Source organism: Arvicola amphibius, chromosome 12 (assembly GCF_903992535.2).
Source record: "Arvicola amphibius chromosome 12, mArvAmp1.2, whole genome shotgun sequence".
Lineage (NCBI taxonomy): Eukaryota > Metazoa > Chordata > Mammalia > Rodentia > Cricetidae > Arvicola > Arvicola amphibius.
Window position 1 is genome coordinate 23116006 of NC_052058.2, and position 27085 is coordinate 23143090.

At 39.6% G+C, this 27085-nt stretch overlaps 1 protein-coding gene across 1 annotated transcript in view; it reads left to right on the forward strand.

Annotated features, from left to right (window-relative positions):
• The window catches only part of Atf6 (activating transcription factor 6), a 158799-nt gene that overhangs the window by 32803 nt on the left and 98911 nt on the right, over nucleotides 1–27085 (forward strand). The window contains exons 8-9 of the mRNA XM_038349564.1: nucleotides 16046–16231; nucleotides 18112–18203. Coding sequence (XP_038205492.1) covers nucleotides 16046–16231; nucleotides 18112–18203 — 278 coding nt within the window. The remainder of the gene's footprint in view (nucleotides 1–16045; nucleotides 16232–18111; nucleotides 18204–27085) is intronic.

Sequence of the window (27085 nt, forward strand, 5' to 3'; positions counted from 1 at the left end):
TAAAGTATCCATTGTTTAGAATAAGAGCCCCTTGGTTTATACCGATATGGAGAACAGTGGATATCAAGATTGAGTATTGAGTATGAGTAAGGAGTATTGAGTAAGGGGTGAGTATTGAGTATTGAGTAAGGAGTATTGAGTAAGGGGTGAGTATTGAGTATTGAGTAAGGAGTATTGAGTAAGGGGTGAGTATTGAGTATTGAGTAAGGAGTATTGAGTAAGGGGTGAGTATTGAGTATTGAGTAAGGAGTATTGAGTAAGGGGTGAGTATTGAGTATTGAGTAAGGAGTATTGAGTAAGGGGTGAGTATTGAGTACTGAGTAAGCTACTGAGTAAGGGGCATTCTTGTTATAGAGCAAGGAGAACTGGAGAGAGGAAGTGCAAGTTTGTTTGCAGCTGCATTGTGGATGTCAATCTGAGTGTTCTCAGCTTGGTTACTGTAAGAAAAAAAAAGGAGAGAAGGATATTCCTGGACTGTCACATAGTACTTACTGTGCCTTGGTGGTTGGGGCACAAAAGAGTTAGCAGGATCTGCAAACATTTTAATCTCTCTAAAGAAGACAGTGTCTGCCCAGTATGTTGTCGGAAACAAAGAGGGCAGGAATGCCGGGGCTAAAGCAGCCAGGACTCAGTGTCTCACAGCACAAACACTGATGCACTGCTCTGGAGCAGCGGTCCCCTAAGATAAACAAGAAGGAGACACAGAATATGCGAAACTTTTGGCCAAAAGAATGCAGGAAGTCAAAAGCACCAGGATCAGGTTGCCAAGAGACAGTTCTCGCTGAGAAATTCTGAGTCCAGTCAAAAATTAGTCTTTAAGAGTAACAAATAAATGACAAGACCTTGAGTTAAAAACTGGCACCTGGTAAGCACAGGAACAATATTGGAAAGATGTAGATAGCTATGGAAGCTGTTTTTCTTTTTTTTAGCACATGGAAAACTTTCCTTATAAGAAAAAGAATGACAATAGCAAAATTAAAAAGTATTTGTGATTTTTTTCATTTAAAAAGTATAACCAGTAAGTAAAGAGTATGCTTTTTAAGAAAACCAAAAAGGTTTAAAATGATAGACTTCTTTTTTCCTTAGAGATGGATATATTTTATCATCACTGAGACTAATAAGAACAGGGTTATATGTCAGATGTGACTCCTAGGACATGTCTGAGTATCCCCCAAACTGCTTAGGGCCCCCAGCCTTAGGAGAGGTAGTTAAGTTTCTATCAGGCCAGTCTTTCCACATGGGGCAGGGATAGCATCTGGTTTTAACACGCAAACTCTTGAATTCTACCCTCTCTGGGGAGGTCCCTTAGGAGATGTGGAAGAATCATCTTGGTCAGAGCTGAAGGGGCAACTGTGGGGCTGACAGGAACAAGGGCTCAGGAGTCTGTCCTATTGTTGGTTTTTTTACTCTTTGATCTGTGAGGGTCCCGCCACCCATCTTCCAAATAAATACATAGAGACTTATTGTTACTCATGAATGCCCGGCCTTAGCTTGCCTTGTTTCTAGCCAGCTTTTCTTAAATTATCATGTTTACCTTTTGCCTCTGGGTTTATCATTCTCTATTCTATATACCTTTCTTCTTACTCTGTAGCTGGCTTGTGGCTGGGTGGTGTAGGCATAGTTTCTCTTTGTCTCAGCCACCTCTCCCAAATAACCATTCAGAGACTTATTATTAATTATAAATGTTCAGTCAGTAGCTCAGGCTTGTTACTAGCTCTTACATTTTAAATTAACCCCTATTTCTTTTTAAGTTTTATTTTATTTTATTTTATTTTATATACCAATCCCAATTCCCTCTCCCTCCCCACCTTCCCTCTCTCCTCCCATCTACTCCTCAGAGAGGGTAAGGCCTCCCATGGAGAGTCAATGAATTCTGTCACATCACCATGTTCAGGCAGTACCAAGGCCTTCCTCCTTGTGTCTAGGCTGAGCTAGGTTTCTCTTGGTAGGAAATGGGCTCCCAAAAGCCAGATCATTCATTAGGGATTGCTCCTGGTCCCACTGCCAGTGGGCGCACAAACTGCCCAAGCCACCCACTGTCACCTGCTTTCAGGAGGGCTAGATTGATCTTATGCAGGTTTCTTGGTTGTCTGTCTGGAGTCAGCAAGCTCCCACTAGTTCAGGTCAGTTTTTTTCTGTGGGTTTCCCCATCATGGTCTTGACACCTTTGCTCATGTTTTGCTTCTAACCCATGTTTCTTATCCATGCTCTGCCATGTGGCTTGATATTTTTTCTCAGTATGCAAGTTCATCTCACAATTTTGAGAAACTTCTATTCTTCCTTGTGCTCTCTCTCTATTTTCTGCAAGTCTTACCTAACCTCTATCTGTCCAGGTTTGGCCAATCAGCTTATTTATTAACCCAATCACAGTGACACATAATTCACATAGTATAAAAGAATATTTTACAGGGTATCTGGCCCCTGGTATCCTCCTCTCTTTCTCCCTTTCTTGTTTCTCCTCTTTTCTTTTTCTCCTTTTATTTATTTACTCTATCAGACAGCCCTGCCTATCCCTCTCTCCTGTCTAGCTATTGGATATTCAGCTTTTTATTAGACCAATCAGGTGTTGTAGGTAGGCAAAGTAACAGCTTCCCAGAGTTAAACAAATGCAACATAAGAGCATGCAACACATCTTTGCATCATTAAGCAAATATTCCAAAACATAAATGTAACACTTCTTAAATTAATATTTCACAGCATTTTCTTTTTTGTCTAAATAAAAAGAAATGTTTTAACTTTAACATAGTAAAACTATATATAACAAAACCACTTATCAAGTAAGAATTATATTTACAATATTCAGTCTATTTGTATTTAGTAAATTTATAGAAAATACTCCATTATCTATCTTACTTTAGTGATTCCAAAGTTTTATAAGTAATTTACTTTCTACCATAACTAAGGAAAACTATGACTCTGTTTAGTCTTTAACTCCATCAAAGACCCCAGAAGGATGTAATTTTACCTAAAAACAGAGACATCTAGCTGCCTGGATAGTCACCCAAAGCTCCTCTGCAATGTTGGGGTATTCATCTTTGGCCTATAGGCCTAGACTATCTGGTATACTTTTCATTGAAGTGGGAAATTTGAAGGACTGTCTTACCTTGTATTGGCAAAATTCATCAATTGCTTTCCTCTGTGTCCTGCAGAATATCTGGCAGACTCTTCTGTGAAGCAGGAATCTCAAAGGACTGTCTTGCATTGTCTTGGCAAAGTTCAACAGGACTTTTCCTGTGTACCACTTGTCTAGTCTGTACAGCTTACTGTCAGCAGTCAAAGGCACGAGCAGTTTCTTTACCCAGTGACTAACCCTGCCACAATGAAAGCAAACCCCATAAGGAGTTTCTTTGATGCCCATCATCTTCTCTGAAGTAAATTGGTGCTGTCAGGAGTAATTATGTCTCATTGCCATGAAAAACCCTATATTAACAAAACATTTTAAATGCCATATTCTTTAGGTCTTTGAAGTGTTTGAAAATCATCTGTCTAAAATATACCTGTTTAACCTGGAAAATATACCTAATGTGACTACAAGTTTGATTATATAGATTAACTATTAACCTCATTTCTTAATTATACATTGCATTTTAAATGCGCTGCATAATAAAATACCCCAAACAAGAGTAGAAACATATATTCAGTATAACAAAAATAACTTTAAATTCATAATAAAAATAAAAAATAGCTTTACATTTGACCAAATATCTGAGATTAATAGTTGTCTTTTTATCCTATATTCCTATATTTCCCTAAATGATAACAAACATCCACAACCCACCAAGTAACTAAAGACCACCCATGCCATCTCTTGGGAATGTGGGTGTCATGTTCTCCAGACTGCTTCTTGTTGTCTGTAGGCAAAGGCATCTTTAGGGATCCCTGAGAAAACTGAAACAATGGCCAAGTCCTGTGAAGACCAGCTGTAACCTTACTAATATATATCACCTGTCAAGATTCAGGAGATCTTCCCTGATCAAACCTGATCCATATCAACCCTGAAGGAATCTACAGCCTCTTGTTTTCTGTGGAAGTAAAAGCAAAATCGTTTCTCCAAAGCAATGTTTTTTTTTTTTTTTTTTTTTTTTGAGTTCTATTTTAAGGTTAAGTCATTCTTAAAATATCTAGGCTGGTTTATTTCAGCAGTTCCCCTTTCAGTCCCATGTCTGTCGGCAACTGTCATTTCCTTATCAGCAATCAAAAAATTCAGAATCAACACAATAATATACAAGGATCCAGATTCCTTGTGTATTTCCCACCTTACGTGGCTCTTTCCTTTTATATTGCTTTAATTCTGTCTCTAAAGACTTTACTATTTTTAAACTATTTCTTTCTATACTGTCCATATGCATTTTCTCTCTTTCTTAAACTTGTACACATTGCAAAACACATTGGAACATGTTTAGAAGTTTTTTCCTCTGAATCTGTCTTTACTGCGAATTTCTAGTCGTTTTTGTCTGCATGAGCAAAAACCTGGTAAGCAGCATGGCTAGGACCTTTGTGGTGGCTTCAGCACCTGGCTCTGCCCGCTTTTGGTAAGTTTGCTGGTAAGTTTGCCAGTAAGTGTTTTGTTTTTTTTTTTTTTTCTTTTTTCTTTTTTTTTGGTTTTTCGAGACAGGGTTTCCCTGTAGTTTCTAGAGCCTGTCCTGGAACTAGCTCTTGTAGACCAGGCTGGCCTCGAACTCACAGAGATCCGCCTGCCTCTGCCTCCCGAGTGCTGGGATTAAAGGCATGCGCCACCACCGCCCGGCAAGTGTTTTGTTTTTTAAATTTACATACTGGCTGCTCAAGGGGTATACTAAAAGAGGAGACTGGATGTAGACATAGGAACCAACTTTTAGGAAAGGTAGGATGTCATGTGGACAGCAGAATTATTCTGAGTTATTCCAGTGGGTTATCTGTAACAGGCACAGATAAGTGGTGGAAGGGCCTCTTCTAATCCCAAGCTTTTATATACAGCCATGGTGTTTAGAAGCTGGAGGCCGTTGTTTTCTTTTAGACTGTATGTGGTCACCCGGCATCTGAAGGTTGACAATCATCATGCATTCACTGACCCATTTGTACTCTCCAAATATATTCAGTTAATTACATGCTGGTCTCTTAGCCAGACAGCTTTCATGAGTTGTTTGATGTGAAAGAACATATGTTAACATGGCTTTTGTAGAGTACTCTGGGAAGTTTTGAGTAACTTGCTGACAGAGTCTCAGTTAACACTGAGGAACTGGAGGAAGTTTGAGATAAGAATGTTTTGTACTGATGCGTGTTATCTTTTATTGCTAGCAATATTTATGGGCTAGTCAACTTTTAGAATTTAGAACTGATAGAATTATAAAAGAAAGATTAATGTAGCCTGTGTGGAATGTAAGAAACCTAAAAGACTATTAGAATGACTTTCTAGTCAGCCTGCACTGAGGTTTTTGTGCCATTTTCACCGAGCTAGCCTATCAGGATGCCTTAGGCACTCTTCTGTTGCTGTGAAGAGACGCCATGACCAAGGCAGCCCTGATAAGAGAAAGCATTTAATTGGGGGCTTATGTACAGTTTCACAGGTTTAGTCCATTATCGTCATGATGGGGAGCCTGGTAACATGCAGGTGTGCTTCTGAAGAAGCAGCTTGAGAGCTACATCCTGATCCAAAAGGAGACAGAGGGGACTGGGTCTAGCATGGGCTTTTGAAACCTGGAAGCCCATTTCCATAAGGCCACACCTCCTAATCCTTCTCAAATAGTGCTACTCACTGGTGACAAAGGATTCAAATATATGAGCCTATGAGGGCCATTCTTATCTAAACCACCACACAGGAACTCAGTCAAGACTGTTCAGTGTGAGTTTTTCATATTTACATAATGTAGAAAAGCATTAGTTTGTCCTATCAGCTGGCCAACCCCACCTAAGGAACCCAGAGTAAACCTTTTCTAGCAGGAGCTGTAGAGAAGACTGCGGTCCACTGGAACAGTCTCTGTGTTAATGTACGTTTTTAAAAAGTCTCATTAAATTTTAATTAATGTAGATACAGTCTTGATTCAAAATGTACCCCCCTCCAATTTTATTTTTCATATAATTTTTGTGCTTTTAGACCAAATGGTGAAGAGGTTGTAATTCAGAAAAAAATTGTATCAATCTTTTGTGGCTTTGTAATGCTGACATAGCTACTTTTCCCCTACCTGTTTTGAATTCTTTTGTTTGGCAGGCTTCCTTCTCTAGGGCCTGCTGCCATAAGTAGCGTTTCTAGCATACCATATTCTGCAGACGGCAGTAAGTGCCACATCTTCTGTTATGAAACAATTTGTCTGGTTCAAATTATAATTTCAGTCTTGCGTTTTGCTGGTAAATCTGTTATGTTTAACTCTTGGAAAACTCACCTACACTTTTAGGAAGTACAATTTGGTTTTGGCTCTGATCCTGATGAAAAAAAGTAGACATTTTATTTTAGTGTAGACATTCTCTATGTAGTCTGCTAATGAATGCAATCATGGACTGACTTATAAAGGTGGCTTGATAGAGAGCATACTTAGCCTTCTTTGAAGGGTGGTTGAACACTGCCAGGTGTCAAGTTATGAGCTTGAAAATTTTCTGTTTAAGTTCGTGTTACCCTTATTATTTCCGTCTCTTCTCATCACCATTTCAACTGTTTATGAACTGTAATGACCCTAGTTTAAGATTTGAAAATTATATTATTTGAGTTATCGGGATAAAGGACCATGAAAAATGTGAAATTATTCTATATATTCTGTAGTGGGCCAAGGAAGAGCTAAGACTTAATGAAATGCGTAGGCTGAAACAATGGAAAGGAAATGACCACGAATTAGTACAGAACTAGAACTAAGGGGAGGTTGAATGAGAAGCACTAACTCTATTGCCAGGAGCCCCTGCCATTTCTTTCTGCCTGCCCATCTGTCCCATGGAATATCTATTGAACTATTTATCACCTTGCACACTTTTCCCATCTTCTTTGACTAGAGACCTTGATACCCCCCCTTCCAAGACGACTGTCTTTTGGAGCTTTCCTGGGTCAGGTCCACAGAGCCATCATAAAAAGAAGGGTTCTAGGTTGGGGAGGATTCCTTCCCACATGCCTGCAATCATTAGAAATGCTGAGAAGGGCATTCTCTCAGCATTCCAAATTGGATTTTGCTTTTCTTTTTTCTAGAAATGGTGTTAAAGAGTTAGAGATTTTAGGTGTTGGTTTGTGAACATGGAGGTGATGTGATGTGATGTGACCTCCTGTGGATACACTTGCACACACTGTTGCTTTTCATTCAGTGGACAGGTGTGAACTTGGGGAATCTTTCATTTTTAAAACAAGCAGGAAGTTCCTCCTTTTCCAGAGGGACTCTCTACCTCTTTTTTCAAAGTTGCTTGTTGGGAACCTAACCCCAAGAAATGGCCTTGATACCCACCCACCCAGTGGTTATAACTTTGCATACTTAGCCTGCAGTAAGATGACGTATAGGAACAAAACCCATGAGAGACCCCAGCAGCCTGTCTTTCAAAAGAATACGATGCTATAATAATCTATTTGCAGTGTAAAGTGACAGACGCTCTACCTGTGTTCTTTTTCAGAAAAAAAAAAGCTAAACTCTAGACGCTAAACACCCCAGGTCCTCTCTTAGAACTAAATGGGAGTTGAACCCCTTTTGATTCTACAGCTGTCTTAGATGGAAGAAGAGAAAGAATGAGGAGACAATTTTTAGCAACTAAATGCTTTTAACAGAGCGAGCACCGAGATCATGGTATTTCTTTAGGCTGCAAAGTCAAGGAATCTGTCAGAACAATTTCAGTAGGAAAGATCTGGTGCTTCTCAGAAGCTGTCCAGATTTTAGAAGGAAAAAGTCACTTTGTGCTGACTAGGTTTTGGCTTTGCTGCTACCAGTGACTGCAAATCAAAGAAAATTATGCTTTGTTAAAGTTTCTCTTAAATGGAGTTTTGGTACTTCTAAAAGATTTATCTTGAATAAGGATTTTGGAAATTTAATTTATGGTTGCAGTGGCTTTGGGAAGGTCAACAAACAGCCCCTGCCCCCATGTTCTGCATTGTGATGGATTCATGTTGTGTCAGCTTTAGTGGTCTTGTCTTTTAGAGACAGGGTCTCACTGTGCGTTCCTGGCTGGCCTGGTATTTGCTACGTAGACCAATTTGGCCTTGAACTCACAGGTCTGCCTGCTTCTGTTTCCCTAGTGCTGGGATTAAAGGAGTGCACCACCATGCTTGGCTAAATTTAGTGTTCTTTATTTAACACTAAAGCTAATAATTAATTATTTAAAAGGATGCTGACTTATATCCTAAATAATTGAATACTTATCCCCTCTTTTCTCAGATCCCTACAGTCTTACCTTGGAGTTTACTGTAGGGACACAGTGCTTTGACAATCAGCGCCTCTGCTCAAAATCAGCCTCCCTAGTTTTGTGTCTATCTGTCCTGAGGTGGCTCTTTAATATGCACATACTTACAGGTTTTACTGCCTGACCTTTTCTACAGAAATAGTACCTTACACACACACACACACACACACACACACACTTGCTTTTCTTACTTAATATATCTTGGAGATTTTCCCAGTACTTAAAGCTGCTGAAAGGTAGGGGATGGAGATGGCTCAGTGGTTAAGAGCACTGGCTGCTCTCCCAGAAGACCTTGATTCGACTCTCATTACCAACATGGTGGCTCATAGCTGCCTGTAACTCTAGTTCCAGGGGATCCAATTCCATTTTCTGGCTTCTGTGGGTACTGCATGCACATAGTGCATAAATAATCATGGAGGCAAAACAGCCACACACAAAATAAAAATAAGTAAATCTTAAAAAAATAAATGCACTTTAAGAAAAGCTGAATGGGAGTCTATTTCATAGAGGTTCCATAATTTACATTTTTTTGTAGTCTTTTCTTTGTGAACAGTCTTCCTCTGAATATCTTGGTACATACTTTATTTTGTCTCTGTGCAAGTATATCTGAGGAATTTCTGAAATTGGAATTGCAGGGACAGAAGATAGGTACTGTCTCAGTTTTGATAGAGTTTACCAAATGCCATTCTAATCTCTGTATGTCACTATTTTCTTGGCATGATTTCTCTCTTCCCTTTTTTTTTTTAAGGTAAGATGTCATGTAGCCCAGGCTGACTGAGTACTTACTATATAGCCAAGGTTGGCTTTGAATTCCTGAATCCTCTCTATCTCCTGAGTGCCAGGATTTCCTCACATAATTCTTTATAGTTTCTTGTTGTGTTTGATTAACAAGTTCATATGTTATTTTTTAAAACAACTCCATTGAGATAATGCATATACAGTATTAGAGATCGAACCCAGAGCCCTATACATGCTAGTGAAGTGCTCTTCTACCCTGAGCTCTACTCGTTTTGTTTTGAAGTGTACATTAGTAGTTTCACATTTATTTACAGAGCTGTGGAATCATCAGTCTAATTAAAAAAGCCAGTCTGTTCAGTGACTTAGCTCAGTGGGCTTAGCACTTGCACAAGCCTGGTGACCCGAGTCCTAAGTCTGATTGTGGAACCCATGAAGGTTAGAAGTGGTTCACAGAGTGCTGTGGGATATTTTACTCTTGGCTTTTTTGGGGGCCCACCACCCAGCTCCCAAATAAATTACACATGGAGTCTTATTCTTAGTTATGAATGCCCGGCCTAGCTTGACTTGTTTTTTTGTCAGCTTTTCTTAAATTATCCTGACTACCTGTTGTCTCTGAACTTTTATCTTTCTCTATTTGTGTATACCTGTTGTAAGGAGGCCGTTAGTTTCCCGGCTGCCTGGCAGCTCAGCCCCGAAATAATCACACAGAAACCATATTATTTAAATAACTGCTTGGCCCATTAGCTCTCGCTTCTTATTTGCTAACTCTTAACCTCTTAATTTAACCCATCTCCATTCATCTGTGCATCACCACGAGGTTGTGGCCTATCAGCAAGTTTCAGTGTGTCTGTCTCTGGCAGTAGCTCCATGGCTTCTCTCTGACTCCGCCCTCTTTCTCCCAGCATTCAGCCTAGCTTTCCCCACCTAAGTTCTGCCCTGCTATAGTATAGGTCCAACGCAGTTTCTTTATTCATTATGTGATTACAGCATACAGAGGGGAATCCCACAAAATATACCTTTATTTACTTCTTTCTCCATGGCTTGCTGTGTAGCTGGGTGGCTGGCCCCTGATGTCCTCCTCTCCTTGTTCTCTCGTTGCTCCTCCTTTTTCCTCCTAGATGTCTATTTCTGCTCTGCCTGCTAGCCTTGCCTAGTTTTTCTCCTTCCTTGCTATTGGCCATTCATTGTTTTATTAGGACATCATGTGTTTTAGACAGGCACAGCAACACAGCTTCACAGAGTTAAACAAATGCAGCATAAACAAAAGTCACACACCTAAAAATAATATTCTCCAATAACAGTTGTTCTCTGACTGCACGCTGTTCTTGTTCTGGACTAAGCTTTCCTGAGGTGTTCGAATGTGTTTGTAAGCATAGAAGTACCCCACTCTTATCCTGCCGTAGTTTATAGTGTTTGCAGCTCATTTTTTTTTAAGCAGCATCTTAGACTGAAGGTTCTAAACATCATTTTGTTTGTCAAGGGGTTTTAAATAAAGTATTTATCAGTTGGTAAAGCTTTTAATATTAAAAACAAAATGTGGGCAGTTTTGAAGCTTTGCCTTTTAAACTGACTCAAGTTTCAAAAGGAACTTAGTTATTTGTGAAAATTTTCCTTTTACATAAGTCTCTTATATGCAAATTAATGTTTGTTTTATAAGGAAAACCTCACACTTCCTAGTGCAGTGGCACTAATGGGTGAATCCTTTGCAGCTGTGGACTTTCCCTTTAGTTGATTTTATTCTCTTTTCCAATGCCAGGTGTGGTGCTCAGCAGCAGGAGCGGGCGACCCCTTGGCCCATTAGGGTCTTTTAAACCATCTGGTGTGGCCTTGATTGGGGTGCGTCAGTGAACTAGTGAGCCAGTCTTTCAATTTCCATGTTTGTAACAGAACGCTAACAGTGGTGAGCTAGCCTCCAGACATAGGCAGTTCGTAAGCTTCTGTATTCTAGACAGCCATAATTCGAGTAGCCAAACAGCACATCGTCCATGCTGGTGTATCCAGACCCTTTGTGTGGACTGTGGTCCATGAAAGCCTGGTGGAGCTACTAAATAAGTTGCAAGAGGTTTGAAGCTCAGCTGACCTCTATTCATGCCTTGATTTTTCTACTCTCTAACAGTGGTTCAAATGAGACATTTATTTATTAAACTTTTTGTTTTACTTTGTTTTTGAGACATAGTCTTATTGTGTAACCCTGACTAACTTGAAACCTGCTACTGTAGACCAGGCTGACCCTGACTCAACAATTCTCGTCTGCTTCTCAGCGCTCGGATTACAGGTGTATGCTATAATGCTGGCTTGATTATGGTTTCCTTAAAGGGAATCTGGAAAATCCATAGTAATTGAGACAAAAGGGGATTATAATTATGCTGCCATTCTTCCTGTCTGGAATGATTCTGATACAGCATATATGTAAAAAAGTCAGTGTAACCCCGACAGAATTTTAAACAAAACGAAAGCAAATACTTCCTCAGAACACCAGGGGTGTGTGTATGCTTAGTCTAAAAATTATTTTTATGCTCTTTTGGTCTAAGAAGCAATAATTTAATATTGTGTATTCAGATAGCTAAGACACTTGCTGAGAATATAGAGTAGGCAGCCCTGTCCTTTTTGACTCTACGCATTTCATTTATTTATACAGTTTTTTACTCTGCTTTTATTGTAAGGCTGAATATTTTCAGACTGTTACAATGGGTCTTTTTCTATAGAAAAAACAGACTATTTAGGCCACAGGTGGTTTTCATTTTTTTTTGTTTTTAGACTGAGGCATGTGGGGTTGACAGCCTTTGAAATCTTCATGCTGTGGATAATGTGCGGTGCTTTTTCTGTTTATAGAAATGCCTAATCCTTGTTTGAAATTTATTAAATGGTGTACCATTTGTAAGCCTCCCTAAATTCCATAGATTAATTAGCCTTTAAAGTTGCCTTTTATCTAACTTTTAGTATAAAGTCTTCCATCTGGGAACCTTCTCTTTTATGTGTTTGCTCAGTGTTCCATGCACTTCAGCACCTAGTATTAAGTATTAATTACGGACATTGACTTTCCCAGGAAAAATGAAGCTGCCTAAAACTGATGTTCACTGGAACAAAGAGGATTGTCCTGAGAGTGTTTTGAAATTGATGAGTAATCAATTTGTCATGGGTTTGCTCCCTCTTCCCCCTCCCCCTTCCTCCTTCTCTTCCTCTGTCTATCTGTGTATATTTGGTATTACTTTGATAGTCATCATAATGTAAGCAGTTATGGGAATAATAACAAAAGCAGTTCTAGAGATATATAGAACTGGGAACTATTGCGATGGCCGGTATGTAAAATCAGCCTTCTTTGTGGAGTTTCAGTTAAAAGTGAAAAAAAAAAAGCATCCTTTTTGACAACTCACGGAATGTTTTTCTTTGTGTGTCCTGACTAAAGATGGTTGACAGTATTTGATGCTGGGAGATCATTTAGTTATAGTATACCACTGTTGCTAGGAAATACAGTACTTGGGAAGCTATAAGTTTGCTATTATAGTGTGCTGGCTAGTTTTTATGTCCACTTGACACAAGATAGGTTTATTTTGGAAGAGGGAACCTCAATTGAGAAAATGCCCCCATGAGATTGGACAAGGCAGGGGTCTATTTTCTTAGTGATTGATGTGGACGGACCCAGCCCATTGTGGGTGGTGCCAACCCTGGGCTAGTAGTCCTGGGTGCTATAAAAAAGCAGGCTGAGAAAATTCTATGGTCTCTTCATCAGTTCCTGACTCTAGATTCCTGCCTTGAATTCTTTTTTTTAACCTCCAAATTATTTGTCCAACTCTTAATTGTATATTCCTTTATACGACAATTTTCAAGATAATGTATGCTTATAAAAATTTTAAAAATTGTTTATTGTTCTCTTGTACAATACATTCCAACCACAGCTTCCCTTTCCTCTACGCCTCCCATCACTCCCTCCCTCACAGATCCTCTTTCTCCACTTCTCCCCACCAGAAAAGAGCAGGTCTCCTAGGGACATCAATCAAAATGACACAACAAGATACAGTACGACCAGGCAGTAATCCTCATATCAAGGCTGAGCAAGGCAACTCAGTAGGAGGAAAAGGGTCCCAAAAGCTGGCAAAAGAGTCAGAGACAGTGCCCACTCGCACTGTTAGGAGTCCCACAGGAACACCAAGTTACACAACCATAGTATATATGAAGAGGACCCAGCACAGACCCATGTAGTCTCTGTGACATGTGGCCACTTCAGTCTCTTTGAGCCCACCTTGAGTTCTTCCCTGAGTTCCCTGGATGCTGGACCAGAAACTGTAATATGAAATAAATCCCGTCCTCTTCAAGTGGATTTTGGTTATGGTGTTTATCGTAGCAGTAGAAACCCTAACCAAGACAATTTTCTTAAAAGGAACTCATCTGAAACTGTAATTGCGTTTACTGATGGAGCTGTGATGCACCCATAGTAGGACGTTTTAAGAAGTCCATTGGGAAACACGTAGACATCAGTAACTCATCCAGCTATGTGTATAACCTAATGGAGTTAAGGTTCTTTGGAGGGTCTTTTTTTTTTTTTTTTGAGATTACTTTCTTACCAGCTATCCAAACAAAATTAGGCTAATTATGTAACAGTAGATTGTATTTTTTTTTTAAAAAAAGTAACAAAAAATTAAGTGTGGTAATGGTAGATATTTTTGGTTATTAAACAAAAAATAGTATCAGATATGACTTTAGTTTTCAAGGTCTAAAATATAAGTGAAAGAAAGATAGTTAGCTTTGTTGAAACAGCTGAAGTCATTGGAATATTTTGCTGTGTCTTCCAAATTATAAGACTACAAAATATTCAGAGAAAATAAAAAATTAGATGAGAATAATTGAAGAGGTGAGGACTTTAGAAATAGGTTAGTGGAGGAGATGACATTAAGTGCGAATAAACAGTATGGATAAAAATGGAAAACTATTGTGGAGATTATGGAGTAGAGACTGGAGTGAAGGAGAAGGTGTGGTTAGGTAGTGAGTGCTCACAGTGAAGGAGGTGAGAGCGAAAATGGGTAGTTAGGGTGGTTAACTGACTAGCTGGTTTAGTTAGGGTAGTTAACTGACTAGCTGGTTTAGTTAGGATGGTTAACTGACTAGCTGGTTTAGTTAGGATGGTTAACTGACGAGCTGGTTTAGTTAGGATGGTTAACTGACTAGCTGGTTTAGTTAGGATGGTTAACTGACTAGCTGGTTTAGTTAGGATGGTTAACTGACTAGCTGGTTTAGTTAGGGTAGTTAACTGACTAGCTGGTTCTTGCAGCAGAGTGCCGATAAGACAAAAATATACTGAGGAGTTTACAGCTGGTAGCAGGGTGGGCTAGAAGATAATGCACATGGCTAGGAGTCTGTTGCAGTAGTCTGCTATGTATTCATGGATGCACGTGGAGAGTTGACAGCAGAACTAGAGAGAGATAACAGAATATTTGCATTGAAATAAACTTGCTCATTACCATCTACTCAATACACTTTTGGTGAGTGAAGGATTGGAAGAGGCAGTAAATTATACAGAATAAAAAAATGGTATTTTCATAGGTTTGCTGTTATTGTTCTTATTTGTGTTTTTGGTTTGGGACAGTCTCTCATATGGCCCAGACTGACTTTGAAGTAGCAGTCCTTCTGTTTGTAGTCCCAAATGCTGGGATTGCAGGTGTGTCCCACCAAGCCTGGCTTCTTGTGTATTTGAAAGATGTGCATTACTGAGGAAAAGCACTGATACCAGCTCTACATGAGAAGTGATCTTCTGAGTAACTGGATCTAGAGTTTGAGGATTTAGTTAATTTAAGACCAGCAATGGTGTTAAATCAGCATGGATATTTTGGCCCTTCATATACATTGAACTTGCATATATGGATTCAACATTCTGAGGTAGAAAAAAGAAAAAGAAAGTCGTACCCACACTATAAATGTCTAGAACTTTGTTACAGCATAGCAACTGTGCCCATGGTATTAGATTAAGTAACCCAGCAATGGCTGTGCAGTGGTTCTCAGCCTTCCTAATGCTGCAGCACGCTAACACAGTTCCTCATGTTGTGGTAACCCCAACCTTAAAATCATTTTTGTGGGTGCTTCTCAGCTCTAAATGAACCATAATGTCAATATTTTTGTTTTGGCAATAAAGATTTGCCAAAGGGGCCATGACCCACAGGTTGAGAACTGCTGGTTTAAGAGTACGAAGGCAGGTGTAAGTAGGCTGTATGCAAATATTAAGGCATTTTGGGAGGCAAGCTTTTGCAGGCTTTGTTATCTGGTATTCTAAACCCAGCTCTTCATAAATAAAACTGAGAGAAAATTGCATATACATGTACTTAAAGACACTTCAAATAATTAGATATTTTACTTTACTATTAGTGTGTGTGTGTGTGTGTGTGTGTGTGTGTGTGTGTGTATGCAAGTGAATGGGCCAGTGCTCCCTGGGATGTGTGTGTGTGTCCTATGGCAGTCATTGTGGAGGTCAGAGACAGCTCTGTAGAGTTGGTCTCTCCTCCCACCCTCACGAGTCCTGGGGATCAGACTCAGCACTCAGGGTCCCAGGCTTGTGCAGCCAGTGCTTTACATATTGAACCATCTCACTGGGCCAGATGTTTTTCCTTATCTTTTTAAAATAGGGCCACACTGGCCTCAAAGTTGCAGGAGTCCTCCTGCCTGGAATCCTGGGATTGTCAGTGTGCGCTACCTCACATAGCTCCTTTGAGGCACTTTCTGGGCCTTTCTAATCAGCAAGTCAGGTGCTTGGCACTGTGCTTCAGAAAACCTCAGTGACTAGGTTTGAGAAAGCCTTTTTACTCATTTGACGTGAGCTTACTTAATTTGAGCAGTATATTTTAAATGTGTTTTAGATAACTACTAATGTATATTTTGACCAAAGTTGTTTAGAAATAATTTGAAAAATCAGTAGGTTTTGATATTTTGATGTTGTCCCAAAACCAGTACAGTGATTCCGTGTAATCTGTAACTTTCCTAGATTGCTGTGCTAAGGAGACAGCAGCGGATGATAAAAAACCGTGAGTCTGCTTGTCAGTCACGCAAGAAGAAGAAGGAGTATATGCTAGGACTGGAGGCCAGGTTGAAGGCTGCCCTTTCAGAGAACGAGCAGCTGAAGAAGGAGAATGGGTCCCTGAAGCGACAGCTGGACGAGGTGGTGTCAGAGGTGGGTGCTCGTGGTGCAGCCAGCTGAGGTGGGGCAAACTGACCTTCTTTCTTCTTTTGGTTTTTCAAGACAGGGTTTCTCTGTGTAACAACTCTGGGTCTACCTAAATTCACTTTGTAGACCAGGCTGGCCTTGCACCTGCCTTGCCTCCCAAGTGCTGGGATTAAAAGCGAGAGCCACCTCTTTCTGGCTTGACTTTCTTTTTATTTTTGATAAGTAAATTGATAATTACTTTTTAAATAATATAAAATAGTAGTGCTAAGAAAATGGGGGTGCACTAAGCACAAAACATTTATGGTAGGAAAAAAATTACAACAATGACCTTTTGAAGATATTTTTCTCCTGGGGCCTGAGAATCGAGTCCAGAGCCTCCAGCATGTTAAGCAAGCCTTCTAGCCCAGGGCTACACAAAAACTCAGCGAAAGGTGACCTTTTGAATTGTTCCTCTTCTCTCCACACAAACTCTATCTGCTTTTCTTGGGTTTCTTCCAAACAATTACTTTAGTAATTTTTCTTTCTTTTTTTCTTCTTAGTTTTTTAGGCTCACTATATGGCCCATTGCTGTCCTGGAACTCACTATGTAGACCAGGCTGGCCTTGAACTCACCGAGCTTTATTTGCCTCTGCTTCCTAAGTGCTGGAATTAAAGATGTGAGCCACAATGCCAGCTTTTTATCTTTTTGCATCAGGTGAATCACATTGAGGTTCCTGAACAATCCTGCCAGCTCATTCTTTTTATTATTATTCTTTCAATTTTTTTATTTATTTTTATTTTTTTTTTTTTGTTATTTTTGAGGCAAGGTTTTACTATATAGCCCTAGCTGATCTGGGACTTACATGTTCACTGGGTTGAATTTCAATTCGTATAGGGATTATAGATATGGAAATCCACGCAGAACTTGTCTTCCCCTTGTTTCCTATCTTTACTAATTCTTTGAGAATTTCACACTATGTGCTCTGGTCATACCAGCCCTCCTATCTCTAACTCTTCCCAGATCCCACCAGCCCTCCCCATCCAGCTTTGTGTCCTCTTTTTTTAAAACTCAGATGGACCAATTTGTGCTGCCTAGATGTACTTGGGTATGTGTGTGGAGCGTGGCAAAAGAACCAGGGCTACTTTCTTACAAAACACTGACTCTCCCTCCCACAGCAGCTAACAAGTGCTGTCAGCCCCTCAGCTGAGAGGAGGGCTTCATATCAGCTTCCCTCCCCTGCAAGGGTGTCGTTTGTCCTGGGTGCACACAGTCTATAGAATTTCACTGGTCAATAACTTCAAAAGTAACCCATCCTGGCTCTGGGATTTTTGTTCGTCTGTGGGCCTTGCTGCCTCATTGTAGGGTAACTCCATTTTAACTCTTTTTATTTTCCCCTAAAAAAGGAAATGATACAAAATAAAATATGTTTTGAATTTGTCCACTTGACCCCTATCATGTTCCTTTGCTTTCTCTTGCCATGATGGTCTCAGAGATGTTTATTTCTGCTTTGTTTGTGGAACACAGCATTGTAGTCCTGAGCCACTGGATGCCTGTTGAGTGCTGATTCTCACTCTGTCCTTGCTGTCTTGCCCTGAGTGTGAGAATGCTTTAGTGTGTTGGGGAAGGGAGACAAGTGACAGAAGTCTCAGAATTCTCAGGACCAACAGAAATACAAAGCTAAAAGTTGTTCCGTATTTGTCCTTTAAATTCTTTTCTTTGTTGGGAAAGGGAATGTGGAAGACTTTAGTCTTTTGCGAACTACCATTTCTGTACCTTTGAGGTCTTTTATTTTTATCTTCACTATTTTTTATGAGAAAAAGTATTCATACACCTGTAAAAAGGAGGACTCTTAGTTATTGCTCTTTGTAATGTTGACTTGTAGTTTCGTCCTATTTTATTTTCTTAGAACCAGAGGCTTAAAGTCCCGAGTCCAAAGCGAAGAGCTGTCTGTGTGATGATTGTATTGGCATTTATAGTGCTGAACTGTGGCCCCATGAGGTGAGTATACAAGTGTTTTGGATGTGAGTACTAAAGTTTAAATGCTAGTTATTTGTTACTATTTAGATTTACTCATAAGCAAGAAGAAAACTCCTTTGTTTTGAATAAAAATCAGCACTCAGAATGTGTAAAGAACAATTTGACAGGAGACAAATGGCTTGACAGACCAGGATGGAGCTGGGAAGAGAGCCATGGTAAGGGATAGTTCAGCATGATGAGTGTGGTAGTGCAGTGTGCGCAGCAGATGCTGGGTGACTATGACTGGGCATATGAGCTCCTTAACCTGACAGTTCATGGCATATCATAGATAAGCAGAACATTTTTCTGTTGAATGATTGAGTGATAAGGAAATACTCAAGGAATAATCCAAACCTTGAATTCTGATACTGGTTTACCATGTGAGAAGTATGGGAAAAACATGTCAAGCAGAATAAACACCATGTTAAAAGCATGCTTATAAATCATAGGACATGTTTTTAAAAAGTGAAAAGTTCAGTTTGTATATATACTTGGTTTTGTCTTTGTGTTTATACATATATAATTTAATAAATTATGTTTACAAAAAAGGTACATGTTATTCAAAGTGCTTTCTTATTTTTAATTATGTTAGCACATCATTGCCTATTAATAACTTCACCATTTTTTGAAATATAGATATATACTATTATTTGACATATTTCAGAAATTTTTTAACTCAGGAACCAGTTTATACTATTAAAGTTAAAAATTACTAAGAATAGCAAAGAACTTATATTCATTGATATTTATTGAGTTATAGACTAAATAAAACAGATTTTGAATATTTGTCCACTTAATCATAAATCATTACATGTTAACATAATTACATATACAGATCTTCAAATGTTAGTGACATGGAAGAGAAAGTAACATTGCTTCATACTTTTTCATGCAAATATTGGTATTTGACTGATGAGAAGCCACCATGTCTCTCTGTATGTAGCGTACATACAGATGTAGTGGTAGGTTTGAAATTGATGAACAAAAATCAGATTCTTGTGTGAGGTAAGCTCTCTAAGGCTGCAGAGTTCGGAGCTTCTTAGGGTACCTCGGACTTCTTAAACTGCCCTTTTAAAGCATGTGCTTAAGCTGTGAATGGACATTTACAGCATTTCCAGTTTATAGGTGTACATGTCTGCAAGTCTGTGTGTATATATAAAATCATCTTGTATCATAAAGAATGCACCAGTTTACTCTCCTACTGGCAGGTGGAAGAAGTGTTCATTCCATTGCGTATTTTCTAATTCTGTATATTAAGAGTGCTTATTCCCCTTCTGGGGAAGAAAGCTGTTTTTATTTACTCCTGTCAAGCTGGCTTCCTTGCCCAGCCTGAGATACACTAAGTGGGTGCAGTGTCAGGTCTTCCTGTGTGTTATTCCCAAGGCCTTCAGTGCTTTAGAGGCTTTTTGTTAAGTATCAGCTCAAGTGCTGCCCCCCGCCCCGAGGATGTTTTGGGCATCTTTCTCTCCTGGCTGTGCTTACTCTACTGTCATCTCTTGTCATCTCTTCCTTCTTTTAGTTTTCTAATAAGCTCCCTTTCCTCCGGAGCTCTGTGACTTCTATTAGCTTAACTTATCTTCTTTCCCTGCAAGAATTATATTTTGTTTTGCTTTGTGTTTTTTCTCTTTTCTTTATTTTTTTTTTTATAGATTTTATTGAGCTATACGGTTTTCTGCCTTCCTTCCTTCCTCTACCCTCCCCTTCAACCCTTTCCCATGGTCCCCATGCTACCAATTTACTCAGGAGATCTTGTCTTTTTCTACTTTCTATGTAGATTAGATCCATGTATGTCTCTTTTAGGGCCCTCATTGTTGTCTAGGTTCTCTAGGATTATGATTTGTAGGCTGGTTTTCTTTGCTTTATGTTTAAAAACTACTTATGAGTGAGTACATGATAACTGTTTTTCTGGGTCTGGGTTATCTCACTTAATATGATGTTTTCTTGCTCCATCCATTTACCTGCAAATTTCAGGATGTCATTATTTTTTTCTGCTGTGTAGTACTCCATTGTGTAAATGTATGGTCGAGGGGCATTTAGGTTGTTTCCAGGTTCTGGCTATGACAAACAAAGCTGCTATGAACATAGTGAGCCCATGTGCTTGTGGCATGATTGAGCATCCTTTGGCTATATACCTCAAAGTGGTATTGCTGGGTCTTGAGGATGGTTGTTTTGCTTTGTGTTTTTGTTCTTTGAGACAGGGTTCTATGTTTAGCTCTGGCTATTCTGGAACTTAGTCTGTAGACCATACTGGCCCTGAACTCAGAGATCCACCTGCGTCTGTCTCCTGAGTGGTGGGGTTACCACGTCCGGCTCCCTGAAAGAATTTTATCTCTTTTTTTATTAGATTTTTTTCCTTTTTTTATTACTTAAAAAATACGAATCCAAATTCCCACTCCCTCTCCTCCTCCCAGTCCCCTCCATCTTCCCTCCACAGATCCTCCCCTCACCCCTCCAACCCTAAGGGAGTGCCATGCACCCCATCCTGTGGAAAGTCCAAGGCCCTCCCTACTACGTCTAGGTTGAGCAAGGTTTACATCCAAGAGAATAGAATCCCATGAAACCCGTATATACAAGTAGAGACAAATCCCAGGTTCCACTATCAGTGGCCCCTCAGTCTGCCCCATCTGTTAACCCCCTCAGAGGGACTTTGTTGTTCCCAAGCTCGCTCACTCCCAGTCCAGTTGGAGTTGGTGCAGCTCCCATTAGCTCAAGCAAAACTGCTCAGTGGCATGAACCGTCATGGTCTTGAATTCCTTGCTCATACCTCTCACTCCTCTTCCCACCTCTCAACTGGATCTTGGGAGCTCAGGTCCAGCGCTCCGTGTGGGTCATTGCCTCTGTTTCCATCTGTTGTTGGATGAAAGGTTCTATGGTGATAATTAAGATAATCATCAGTCACTACAGGGTAAGGTCAGTTCAGGACACCATCTCCTCTATTGATTAGGGTCTCAGCTGGGTTTGATCCTTGTGGGTTCTTGGGTATTTGTCTAGTAGCCAGGTTTCTGCTAACTAACTCCATAATGGCTCCCTCAATCAAGATATTTCTTTCCTTGCTTTCATATCTGTCCTTCCTCCATCTCGACCATCCCATTCCCTCAAGTTCTCCTCAGTCTCCTTTCTCTGCCCCCTCAACTCCCTGCCCCCCTGCTCCCAAATTTGTGTTCTGATTTCAATTTCCAGGTGGGTCTCTACATATGTTTTCTTTGGGTTCACCTTATTAGTTTCTCTAGGATCCTGAGCTATATGCTCGTTGCCCTTTGTTTATGACTAGTATCCACTTATGAGTGATTACATACCATATTTGTTTTTTTGGGTCTGGGTTACCTCACTCACAATGATGTTCTTGCTAACTTCATAATGGCTCCTTCAATCAAGATATGTCTTTTCCTTGCTCTCATAATCTGTCCTTCCTCCATCTCAACTATCCCATTCCCTCAAGTTCTCCTCAACCCCTTTCCTTCTCCCCACCTCTTCCCCTTCTTCCTTCTGCCTGCCCCCCTCCCCGCCCTTATGCTCCTAATTTTGGTCAAGCAAATCATGTTTGTTTCCAATTTTCAGGTGGGTCTGTATATGTTTTCTTAGGGTTCACTTTTATTACTTAGCTTCTCTAGGATCATGAGCTATAGGCTCAATGTCCTTTGTTTATAGCTAGTATCCACTTATGAGTGAGTACATACCACCATATTAATTTTTTTTGGGTCTGGGTTACCTTACTCAGGATAGTGTTTTCTAATTCCATCCATTTGCATGCAGAATTCAAGATGTCATTGTTTTTTTACCGCTGAGTAGTACTCTAATGTGTAAATGTGGTACATTTATACATTAGATAGAATTTTCTCTCTTGATTTCTAATGTCTTGAATGATGCCTTGACATGTAGTGTCACTAAATAAATATATACTATAGTACTAATGAACTTAGAAAATAGGGTCTTCAAAACTTTTGGAGGAGTAGCTTGTAGTAGAATGCTTGACTGGATGAGATTCTTGGCACAATTCAGGGTAAGTGGGGTAAAAAAATTCTTTAGCTAGTTGTTAGTTGTAGCCCCCCTTTAAAAATTATTTACAGTCTTGATTTAAAAAATCTCCCTTTTCTGTATGAATTGCTGTAAACCACTTGCATGTATTAAGACATACATCTAGTACTGATTCACAGTCTGCTTGATGTATCTTTCATCCATTTACTATGGCTCTTTCGCGCCAGTATGTACAGCAGTCCTAAACTGAAGAGCTTGCCGCTTACTCTGTTAGTTTATGATTCTGAGACACTAGCCTCATTGACATTCTTGGCAGTGTTGTCCAGCCATTTTCCAGTTACACAGTTTATCATAGGCATTTTGTTCCACTTGCTAAAGTCTTACTTTTTCCTTATGTTACTTTACATTTTTTTTTTTTTATGTAAGGTCTCAACTCCTGTCTAATTCACTGGTTTTCTTTTGTAGAAATAACACAGTGTCATCCCAGAGCACAGACATTTATACACATTCATCCACGTTCAGTTCCTGGGAAAGTGTGTGCTTTCAGCCCCTCACATCTTGTGAGTCTGGATGCATGCAGTACATGTTCATCTGTTGGTTGAAATCAGCTAATATCAGCCACAGTCTTGGGTTGTGTGACTTATGCACACTAGCTATCAATTGCGCATTCTCTAATAATTGTTAGAGTGACTTACAAAGCCAGTGAAACATTTTTCTTGCTATTATTGGTTCATGTAAAAACAATTCCCATGAATTTCATAAGGTAACCCAAATAGAAGAGATGCATAAGCTAAGATATAGTGGAGGGCATGTGAGAAACTGGCATGCTGTCTGCAGGTTGATTCTCCTCCAGCATCTTCTGTGCTTGCCAGCCTGGAAGTTCTCCAGACCTACTGGTTAGAGTTTGTGGGAGGCGATGGATTAAACTATTTTTGGTGGTTTAACTCAATTTTCAGCCTCTTTCCTATCCTTGGAGGTAGGGGTAAGACTGAAAATCCCACTCACTAATCAATGGTGAGGTTTCCTGGCAATTGGCTTTTCTTCCTTCATGATTTATGTCATCTCCATAGGCTCAGGTATGGCTGGAAGGGGTGTTTATTTTGTTTTGTTTTTTTATAAAGGTATTTTCTCATCACTCAGGAAATCCCAAGAGTTTTATGATTTCTGTGCCAGAAACCCAGGAAGACACTAAATATTTAATTTCTTCTTACAAAATCATATTCATATTCCTAAATAAACTGAAGCAAAGACTCAATCCTGGAGGCTTTGTGCATAGCATTCAGTGAACCAAGTGAAGATTAGATTATGCTGTAAAAAGGAAGGATAGGGGTAGAGGAAGCATTTGGTTGAAAGTTCTTTTGGGTCAACATGAAAATTTGGAATAGAAAGTTTTGAATGAGTTAATTATCTTCTTCACAGACATTAAATGATGTCATTTCCACAGTAGATGGATCACTTATGAAATGAAGAGACAGACAATGGTTCAGAAAAGAATTACATGCCAGCACAGAAAGGAATTTAAGAATGAGAGAGTTAAGATTATTTGAAAATCCTGAAGTACAACCAGCTAAGATCTTTTTCTTGAGTCTTAAGGAACAGAATGACAGGCTGTGGGAATATTAAGAACTTCAAATTTTAAAATATGTTTAAAAGCTTAAAAAGAAGAGCTGGAAGATTTGAGGAAACAGAAGTTTCTTAACAACTTGGTATGTCTCCAAATACCAAGAGGGAAAAAGACAAAACTGGCTGCAACACTCATAAAAGCAGAGAACTATTTCTCCTATACAAGACTGGCACAGACAGGAAAATCAAAGCCAGAAACAACAGGGATTCCAAGACTGAAACCTGCTGCCTAACCAGATGCTGAGAATTAGGGTTTGCATTATTCAAGAGCGTCTTTTTGTTGGCCACATTGTTTGCAGTTTCTTCACCTGCTGGATGGAGTCAGCCAGAGGTGAAAAAGTTCCCAGATGTCCCTTATCAGTTCCACCTAGAAGATAGTTCTAGAACAACCCAGTAACACACACACACACACACACACACACACACACACACACACCTCACTCACACTCAAACCCTATAAAACAAACAAACAAAAAAGCAACAGAGCAGGAAAGATGGCTCAGTAATTAAGAACACTTTTTCTTATAGAGGCCTGGGTTCTATTCCCAGTACCCACATTGGCACCTCACCCTGTTCGTAGCTCCAGCTCCAGAGGATCTTCCTCAGGCATGAGGCACAGACATACATGGGAATAAAGCATTGTATATATAAAATAAACAAATCTTTAAGAAGCCATAAGAATTTCCCTTTAAAACAATAACAATAACAGGAATCTTTAAGTAATTAGTATTATATTTTAATTGGTGCAGATTGTGAGCTCAATCTGAATTTTCTTGAATATTACTGGATTAAATTTGCCCAAACAAATGGATAGTCTAACCAGAGATTTCTAAAGATTTTAAATTTAGGAACCTAAACTCTTTTTGATGAGATCATATACTATAATAAAAATAGAGTTTCAGACATACAGTGTAGATGAGTCCTTTTGTGCCTTATTGTTATGGGTCCATGTGGAAAAATACAACTATTTGCCACATATACCTTAAGAAATACCCCTGGCCTGGCAGTGGTGGCTTATATCTGTAATCCCAGCACTCAGGAAGCAAGATATAGTCATATCTCTCTGAATTCAAGGTCAGCTTGGTCTACAGAGTGAATTATAGGACAGCCAGGCCTACACAGAAAAACCGTATCTTGATCCCCCCCCCCCCCCCACACACACACACACAAATAATAGCCCCTGAAAGCATTTGGAATATAGAAATACTTTGTAGAAATATAGAAATATTTTATATCTAAAGTTAAAGAATTTGTGAAAGATAATGTGTAACAAAGCGGCCCTGTTGAAGGGTTTGGGTTACTGTGTAGTCAGCACATAGAAAAAGAAAATAAACAAATTTAACTGAACTAATTTTTCTAACCTATTGATGTTTAATGGATGGTAAAGAAGGGATCTAGCTATTTTTGGCCTGAGATTGAAGGAGTCAGCCCAGTTTGGGTGGTCTAAAAGTACAGACTCTGAGCAGCAGGAAATAGCTAACCTGTATGAACCAGCCTGGTGGTATAAGACTAAATGTTAGCTACCAGGAGGGTGAGGCAGGAAGATCACAAGTTCCAGGCCTGTTTTGGGCTACAGAGTGAGTTCAAGGGCAACTCTGACATCTTAGCAAGACCAAGTTTCAAAATAAAAAAGATTGGGCTGGGAGTATAACTCAGTTGGTAGCATACCCAAGGACCTGCCACACAAACCAGGCATGGTGTCACACTCCTATAACCCTAGCATTTGGGAGGTAGAGGCAAGAAGATTAGAAGTTCAAGGTCATTCTTGGCTATATAGCAACTTAAGAGGGCAGCCTGGAGTATATGAGACCCTGTCTCAAAAAAAAAAACAAAACAAAACAAAAAAAAAAAACCCTACCAAATCAGACTTTGATACTATGGGTACTGGAATTACCATCTACAAAATATAAAATGTATTAAATAAAAGAGTAAATTCAAATAGTGATGAAAGATAGAGTTGATCAGAACATTTTGAAGAAACTAGATATAATTAGTAAGGTAAAATAAGCAAAACACCAACTAACTTAGACCAACTAAAGGGGCTGGAAAGATGACTCAGTGGGTAGATTTCACAGCAACTACCTTTGCACCTGGGTCCTCAGCACCATGTAACAGCCAGGGAAGGAAGTGAGCAGAGACAGGCAGATCACAGTGGACCAAAGGGGCTTGCTGGCTAGCCAGTCTAAATTCACTGAGAGATTCTGTCTCAAAAAATAAGGTAGTAATTCAGTCGAGGAAGACACTTGGGGTTGACCTCTGATCTGCATACATCCATGCAAAGGTGAATCCACACACAGCTGCACACACTTCCACACACATGCATACACCACAAATATAAAGAAAAGCAGTGTAACCGGCCAAGAGGTAGAAATCATGAGAGATGTTAAAAGACTTGAGGTTATACCATAACCAAGTGGTTAGAATAACATTACCAGTAATATGACATCTGGCACCTGATGGAATGCACAAAAAAGAATGCAAGTTGCTACATCTTGTGAAATACTTGTCCCAGATGCCTTTTTATGAATTTAATCATTAAAAAAGTCAGATAATACCCAAATGAGGGACACAGTACAAAATGACCTGAGTCTTCAAAAGTATCAAGGTCATGAAAGTCAAGGGAAAGGCTGAGGGCCATTCTGAGAATGGGGAATGAGTAGATATCGGGCAAGTAATATAGTACATGGGGCTGGAGCAGGACAGTGGAATCAGCAGGACAGTGTGGCTATGAGGACTGGCAGGGCAGAAGTCTGTCTTATGTTTGCTATTGTGTTACCATTGGCATTGTACTATTTACTGTACTAACACTGGCATTCGAGGGAGCTGGAGAAAGTGCATATGAGCTTATGGTGCTACTTGTGTACACTCTTTGTAAGTCTGAAGTTACTTCAGAAGATAGTTTAAAATCTGAAGTATATCATACTTCAAGCGTATGTCCTCCCCCCTTTCCCAAACTCCGACTAGTCTTCTCCTTCCCCTTGCGTCCTTCCATGTATGCATACTGAGGTTTTAATTAAAAACAAACAAAACCCAAACAAACAAAGAAACTGAGTCTGTATTTCAGGAGAGGCAGGCAACAGAGAAAAGGACAGCATAAAGGAAGCTCCGTGTCCATCAAAAGTGCAATCCCAAGGAAGGGAAAGTGGGCAAGAGCAGCATTGAAGCTGTAACAAACTAGGACATGCCCAGAATTTATGAAAGACAACGATACTGAGGCTAACAGGCTTAGCATAAATAGTTCTGGGAAAAAACAGAATGTGCCAGAT